The sequence below is a fragment of the Cricetulus griseus genome, chromosome 6, assembly GCF_003668045.3.
Source record: "Cricetulus griseus strain 17A/GY chromosome 6, alternate assembly CriGri-PICRH-1.0, whole genome shotgun sequence".
NCBI lineage: Eukaryota > Metazoa > Chordata > Mammalia > Rodentia > Cricetidae > Cricetulus > Cricetulus griseus.
In genome coordinates this window covers 129073159-129080888 of record NC_048599.1, presented here as the reverse complement: position 1 = coordinate 129080888, position 7730 = coordinate 129073159, and the positions used below count along the sequence as shown (strand labels likewise).

The window sequence follows — 7730 nt, the reverse complement described above, 5'->3', positions numbered from 1 at the left end:
ATTTCAGAAAATATTCAAGCTTCTATGGCACCATTTTGGTCTTCTTTGTTTGTATGAGTATATTTAAAGTGATGATGTTACTGTGAGAAAGGAAAACACTGATAGCAGTAGCCATTGTGCCATGGAGGCAGAATGGTATAGTGCTGAATAGTGGTGATGAGCTCTGCAATTTCACTGAAATCCATCTTTTAGGACAGGCTGTGGCAAAGTCTCTGGTATGCCAACTGCTTTGAGGATCAGGATCTTTGCAGATAAACGAAAGTCATTTGGGGACCTAACCTGAGGACTGGACACAGGTAAAATAATGGAGATAGGATATATAAAGTTGTTAGTACAAGGACTTCATTGTGAAAGGCCAATTAGGGTTAAATCACTTAACTCTTATCCATTAATACATGTTCACCATTTCTAAATTCTATGCAGGATTCATGCATCAAAGAGCAGAGTTCATGCAAGAAATAAATCTGAGTGGAGGTAAAATATACATGAAATTTTTCTTGTTGCTTTAGTTAAAAATATGCATGAGCAAAACTGTCCCATGATGTCTTTTTGCTACTGTCTCATAAGCTCAGGCTCACAGGTAGTCAACCAGTTAGGTCATTTCATGGAGAGAATACATGAAACATTTTGAATGATCTTTAAGCCAATAAGGCTTTTTATTTTCTAAAATAGTCAAACCAGAGCAGCATCTGGACAGAAAGCAACTATCCTCATACAAAATTTCAGACCCTTTAGAAATGTGTGGGGGATGGATTCTATGATGACAGGCAGCCAACTTTCAAAAAATTCATTTGATAATAGATGCTATACTAGTAATAGAAACACATTAAATCTCTATCATAAACTGACAACCTGCAAGGATAACGTGCTCAACTGTGATGCCATGCGAAGGATAAAAGTGGGGAGTGGCTGAAATTTTTGACACTTACCTTGCACTAAATATTCTACTAATTTTGAGAGCATCTGTATTTAACAGATTCGTTTTAAAGGAGGAGCTAACTTGGTAATTTATTTCATTTTAATGTGTTTGATTAGCTTAACTGAGTCAAACAAAAATGTTCTAGAATCAAATTTCTATATAAACAAGGTTCAGAAAAACACTCAAATTGTTATCAAATGAACCAAAACATTTGGGGGCAATTTTTTTGCCACTATTATCTAGGTTCATGACTCATTTGACAGCTAGGGTGAAGACTAAAGTTAATAACAAATAGAAGATTTGTGACATGAAAAATTGCCATATAACTTTGAAACAAAATTGATTAGATTATTTAAGTTCAAATCATTTAAAATTTAGACTCTGTCTACTCAAAACTAGAATTTTTAAAATTTTATTTTATAGATAAGGTGATTTGCAAGTACCTGCTACAATGTCTCAACAAAGAAAGCACTCAATACATGTCAGATTAAAATTTTAGTGCAGCAAAAATGAGTCCTTGACAGTGCCTAACAGAAAGTTTAGATCTTTTATTTCAGTCATTGTTTGTGACAATTATTTCGATTGAAGATAACATTTACATAGTATTTCCTTCTCTGTGCTATCCAGGGTACCCCCAACCACCAAAAGAAAAAATAAAAAATAAAAAAATAAAAAATAAAACCAAGCAAACAAGCAAGCAATAAGCCATTGGGAAGAGAATTAAGCAGTATGACTTTGGTATCTGCCTAGGAAATAAATTTAAAGTAGATTGAGGCAAAAGAGCACAGAATCCCAAGAATAAATAGACACTAATTTTCTTCTTAATTTAAACAATTCTATAGACAGATAACAAACATACTTTATCAATGACACATTTATAATCAACATGTAATAATCAAATCACAATTCAACTTCATTGCCCAACCTTAGAGTCAAAACAGTCCCTTCTTATAATATTCATATTAATTCATTTAAAAATATTACTAGATATTAATATAAACAAATAAAAGGCTTAAGGGGCCCAATTAGAAGAAAGTAAGCTAAATTTACACATACATCATACTGACAAATTTCATGAAGAATTCTGCTTGGATGGAACCTAATACAATGACAGTAGTAATGTGAGATGTTTGGTCAAGAGACCAAAAAGTTAACATTTGGAAACTTGACAAGCTAGGACGCCAACAGGAGGATAATTGATTGCCAGTTTAGAGAAACCGTTGGATGGTTAGCATCCTGTTGCTAGGCAATGTTTCTAGGCAGCAGATCTCCCAACTTAAAGGACCAGAATACTTTACTTTTAAAATAATGTGCTCTATTAAAAAAATTAAATACACATATATATTAGTTTTTGTCAACTTTTGGGTCTCTCAACTAGCTGAACACCTATGAAGTTTATGGACTAACATAGTTATAGGAGATCAATATATTGACTAGATGTCAATATGTATGAGAGCCCTCACTAAAATAAAAGTTTTACACTCACCATTTAGTAAATGATAGAGTTTGCATATGGTCATATAATAAGACCAATCAGAGAGGGAAAGATGCCTTCAGGGATGTGCCTATTGTAGCTGAATAATGAAATACAAAATATATTTGAGGTTGATTAAAATTAAAGTAAATTTAGGCATGAAAATATTTTTTTTTTTACTCTGTAAATACTTAAATAAGATTCAGTAGTAAAGAAAGTATAATAAATGAACAGTGTAGGCAAATTTTGATGATTCAAATATATTGCTTAAGTATAAAATCTGTGTAGACGTGCTAATAAATTTGGGGTGTTTTGAAAGTATCATTAATTGACCTTTTAAAATATTAGCCACAGAGATCATGGTTTGAGAAAAAGGAGTTGAACTGGTTGGATGAGGAGCATGGCTGTTAAAACCATGGTTCTCTTTACAAAGTGCCCTGAGCACTAGTGGTCCAACATGCCAACTTTCCCTCAGTGCTCAGCTTGATTCTGGTCACACGTGCTACCTCTAACACATGGCTGGTGAGAAATCTGGGAAGATTCGGAGTACTTTTGTTTCCCAAGATATCCTGCAATACCAGAATGTGTACTGCATCTGCAGGTAGTTAAAATGTAACCACTACTTTGTCTCTTTTGCCCCATCACTACTTCCCCACACTCCACATATGAATTAGTGGTATTTTTTGTCCTTGTTTGAATTAAGAGGTTTTCCTATACTTTCTTCATCTATCTCCCTTCTCCAATATTTTGAATAAGACTCTATATTTTTTCCCTCAACCAAGGGTAATACAGCTTGCCATACATAATTCTAGTGGAAAGACTTGGAAGGGATTAGGGACTGGGTGAGGCTAGGTTCCCCTTTTTAGGGCAGGAACATGCGGCGGGGGGGGGGGAGTGGGAGAGGAAAGATTGATGGAACCCTACCACAGAGCTGCAGATCTGATGTTGAATTGTGGAAAGTATTTTTTACATGGTGGCACTTTTAAGAAAAAGCAAAGCACCATGTCTTTAGTCATAAAGAACACTTGACTTTGTAACTGTTGTTGATTAGTGACACATGAATGGAAATATTATTTTAGTCTTTCAACTACAGGTAGATTCAATAGCTTATTTGGTCTCTTGCTTTTCTTTTATGGAAATAACACATAATTGATTCAAAAGTGGTCAATTTATGGAAACCAAACAAAGTCACCCCAAACCATGGCTTACTTGATGTTTGGATGATTACACTAATATATCATTGACCAAAATTATTTTAAGATTTCTTTTACACATATATAAATAAATTCATCATAACTTAAGAATTTGAAGATACTTTCAATAATTAGCTCTTGTCATGCCATTTCATTACCCTGGGCATTTAAATATTTCTTTGACATGATATGTAAATTTGTTTTACAGATAACTTGAAATTTAGGAAGACAAGCACACTCATAAACAAATGAATGATCCAATAAACAGGCAACACGAAAGTCCTACTGAGTTATGCAAAAGCATTACTTCTTTCTTGTTGAAGGTATCAGCATATGCTACATCTTACGTTGCACAAGTGTACTCATTAAATATTATGAAATGTACAGCAGGCCGGAGAGCTCTAGCTAGCTAGTCAAAGTCGCTCATACCTGTGTGTTCATATTTATGTCGCAGAAGGGAACTGCTTTTCTGGAATGTCTTGTCACATAAGTCACATGCATACATGCCACTTTCTGTCTTCTTTATCTTCTTTCGAGACAGACAGGAATCGGAGTCTGTCATGTCGTCTAGGCCTGACATGTAGTCTTGTGCTCCATCAAGCAATTCTCCCTGTGATATAATCACATAGTTCAACAGAGTCTCTTCTCATTGTGTTTACACCAAACAACTATGCATAAGTTGACATCAGGAGGTTCTTAAAAATGCTAGGTGTCAATCTATCTTATGACTAAAATCTTTTAATTATTTCCTAACAATAGGTGTAGTCTCACAATTCAACCAAAACATAAACCTTCTCTGATATAGATGGGAAAATGGGATTTTCTTAAATCTTCCATTTTTGAAAATACCAGGTAATATCCACAAATGAATATTAAATATTGGAATTGCTATAATTTTCAGTGTACTTTACTTTAGAAATGATTGGTAGCTGTAGAAACCTCATTTTAATTGAATTTTATATTTAGGTACAAAATATTATTATTATACAATCTATTTAAATGTATGTCTACCAACTAAAAGCCCTAAGCTATATTTTTATATTTAATTTTCTAATTTGAAATAGGGAATATTAATAACACTTTTTATCAATGTTCTATCTATGTTAAAACAGCCTTCAGCATTGAGAAATAATGAATGTAGATCAGTAAATTATTAAATTTCTTGATATTTATTTTGTCTTGGTCCAAAGGAGTGCAAACTTGCATGATAACATACATTTCCATTTGCTATCCCACAGTTTAGTTTTCTTAGACTATGTTTGTACTAATTAATACTAGAGAAGATTAAACAGGCTTAAATGCATTTACAAAGAGGGCAGATGTGCTGTAAATTGGAATACTGGACAGCTGTTACAGCTGTGCACTGCCACTTTGACTCCTATTTTGCAAATACGGATTATACAAGGTAATGCTAAAACAATTCCTGCTTTCACATTCAACCACCTATGAATTATTCGATAATTTGAAAATTGGGAAAGAAGAATATTTTTTAAAATGCTCTTCACAATGAACTATTCTGTAAAATGAAATACATATTAAAATTTAAATATGTAATTCCTTCAAGTTATATACATTCTTCTAAGCCACCTGGCTGCTACACACTTTAACTTCAATCATCCAGGTAAACCTACTGACTATTAGCATCAATGTATAATTCTCAAAAGAATTCTTCATTTGATTCGTTTTGGAGACATAACCCTGCTCTGCTGCCTGGCCTTGAACTAGCAATTTTCTTGCCTCAACTCCCTAAAAAGCCTATCTTTTTCAGTCATTGGCTTTGTAGTTCACTCAGAGTTGGAGGTTCATGTTAAAAAGACTTTCCTATTTCTGATTTTTTCTTTCACTGAGTGTTTTCCCCAACTTTGTGCATCATCTAAGCAATTTTTGTTGTACTGGGCAGGCTGGGAAATCACAGTTTGGGCATCATACACACTAGACTACACTTTTTATCATCTTTCTTCAGAGCAAAAAGACACATGTCGTTACCTGAAAGCCTTGTTTCCGCTGGTATTTCCTCCTTTGCTGCATGTCAGCAAAGGTAGCTGCTCCCGTTGGGTAGGTATAGGCCATATGTGGTAGGAAGCTCATCTGATCCAGCCCTGGGTATGGTCGTAGCCCGGGGATGCTGGTCTGGACTGGTGGCATGAAAGTGGCAGGGGGAAAAGCGCTTTGTGGTGGAAGAGCTGTGTATAAAGGCTTGGCACTAAATGGGTTCATGCCGAACACCGGGTTAGTGCTTTTGTTGTCCAGATTATTTGAATTTGAAAACTCCTTCTTGATAAAAGTCAAATTCAGAGGTTCATCTGAATTTTCAGATGATGAAGAAACACTGTTATGGTCTAAATTTGTGCTAGTAGCTTTCGTTTTGTTCTTTGTGGCTATAATACTTTTGGGTTCTCTCATTTGTTTTGGTAATGACAGGTCCAAAGGCTCAGCCTGCAGCTCCTCGGAAGAGAAGCTATTTGGAGTGTATGAGCTACTGTGGGAGTTTTTAGAAGATGTAGAGGAAAGATTTAAAGGAGAAGGAGTATTACTCCTTGAGTGGTCCAATTTATCAACTGCTTTAATATTGGTAAAATGGGAAGTTTTTGATAGCCTGAGAGGAGGATCACAATTCGTAACACTGTTGTGCAGTTCTGCTATAGATGGTGATGTTATGGAGTCCATAGGTTTTACAGGAGACCTGGGTAACAAGGAGTCTTTTGTGGGGGGGTTACTGTTGGGAGCTAACGGCTTGGAGGTCCTTTCCAGTGATGGAGACCTGGAATTTGAATACTGGTAGACTTTTCTTTGCTCAAACCATTCCTTCACAAATTCCTGAGGAAGGCCCACAGCAATGGAGATTTTCAGCAGTTCATCAGAGTTGGGCTCCATGTTCATAGCATAGTATGCTTTGAGTACAGACATGTGGTCCTTGTATGGGTTGATGGGGCTTGTCAGTCCTTTCTCAGAAAGTACAGATGACAAGAGGAGGGCTTTATTATCAACAAAAACTCCGGCTTTGTTGGGGACTATGTTTTCATGAGGTTGCAGGACTGCCTTGATCTCTTCATTCATTTTACACAGGTAGCGTTCATGCTGATGTAGGGGAATAGGGCCTGGGAAGCTTTCTTTACAGAACTGGCATGAAAATGGAGTGGATATGCTGTGATTCTCAATCATTTTATCATCAGTGACCAAATCTATTAACGTACGCAGCTTCTCTTTCTTTATATTACTGATCTGTCTCCTTGAGTCAGTGGTCAAGCTCTGCAGGCAAGCTTTGGCTTCATTAACTTTTTCTAAGGTATAGTCAATAATACTTTTAGTGGCACCATTATGACTCACTACTGGAAGACCAACAGGTGGAATATTGGGAGAAGTAACTCCTTGTTCTTCTGGCTGAGAACACGGATCCTTCATGTGATAACCTTTCAACTTTGAAATTTCTTCAGTCTTGCAGTCCATCTTTTGCCTAGAAACCGTATTGTCCACAATCTGTAGAACCTTTTGTACCTCACTCAAATTACTATTCATAGTGGGAAATCCAAGTAAAGGGGCTTCCATCCCTACACCTAAGTGCTGCATTGGACTCTGAGCAGATGGGTGCACACCTAAAGGGCTGGTGGCTCCAAGGCCACCATTCATAAAGGGACTAGTGCCACTAAACCCGTGTGTTGCCATAAGAACTTTATAGTCATTGAAGTCTAGTGGTTCTGTCTTAATCTTAAGTAAGCCTGTCTGTTCAGACATGCTAAGTGGTTTTCCATTTTCCAACTTGTTCCTTAGTTGAGTAATGGCTGAATTGGTAGGAGAAGAAGAAACAGAATTAGGGGAAGAACCCGTCTTGATATTGTTTCTCATTCGGCCATTTACCGAGATTAAACCAATACATTTCTTGCTGCTGATGTGTGAACTGTAGGAACCAGAATGGGAGAAGCGTTTCTTGCAGTTTGGGCATTCATAAGGTTTTTCACCTAAAATGGTAATTAAAATTAGCATTAGATTTCTTTGGTTAGGTAACAAGTGAAGTCTGTCAAGACAAGAATATGTGGAACCAAATGAAATTAATCTAGGGGAGTGGACCCTACATTCTAGATGCCTAAGTCAGGGTTATGTAACCAAACTATAGCTGGGCTTTATCTACCCTGGATGCTCATAATTC

General features: G+C 36.1%; 1 protein-coding gene and 1 long non-coding RNA gene across 3 annotated transcripts in view; one reads left to right on the top strand and one right to left on the bottom strand.

Moving 5' to 3' along the window:
• Zeb2 (zinc finger E-box binding homeobox 2) overlaps positions 1-7730 on the bottom strand; it is a 128050-nt gene that overhangs the window by 6985 nt on the left and 113335 nt on the right. For both annotated transcript variants that reach the window (XM_035446813.1, XM_035446814.1), the window contains exons 7-8: positions 5573-7542; positions 4016-4196 (exon numbers count right to left, since the gene is read on the bottom strand). In XM_035446813.1, the coding sequence (XP_035302704.1) occupies positions 4016-4196; positions 5573-7542 (2151 nt within the window). The remainder of the gene's footprint in view (positions 1-4015; positions 4197-5572; positions 7543-7730) is intronic.
• Positions 1-7730, top strand: part of LOC113836285 — a 48065-nt gene that overhangs the window by 30158 nt on the left and 10177 nt on the right. The window lies entirely within an intron of this gene.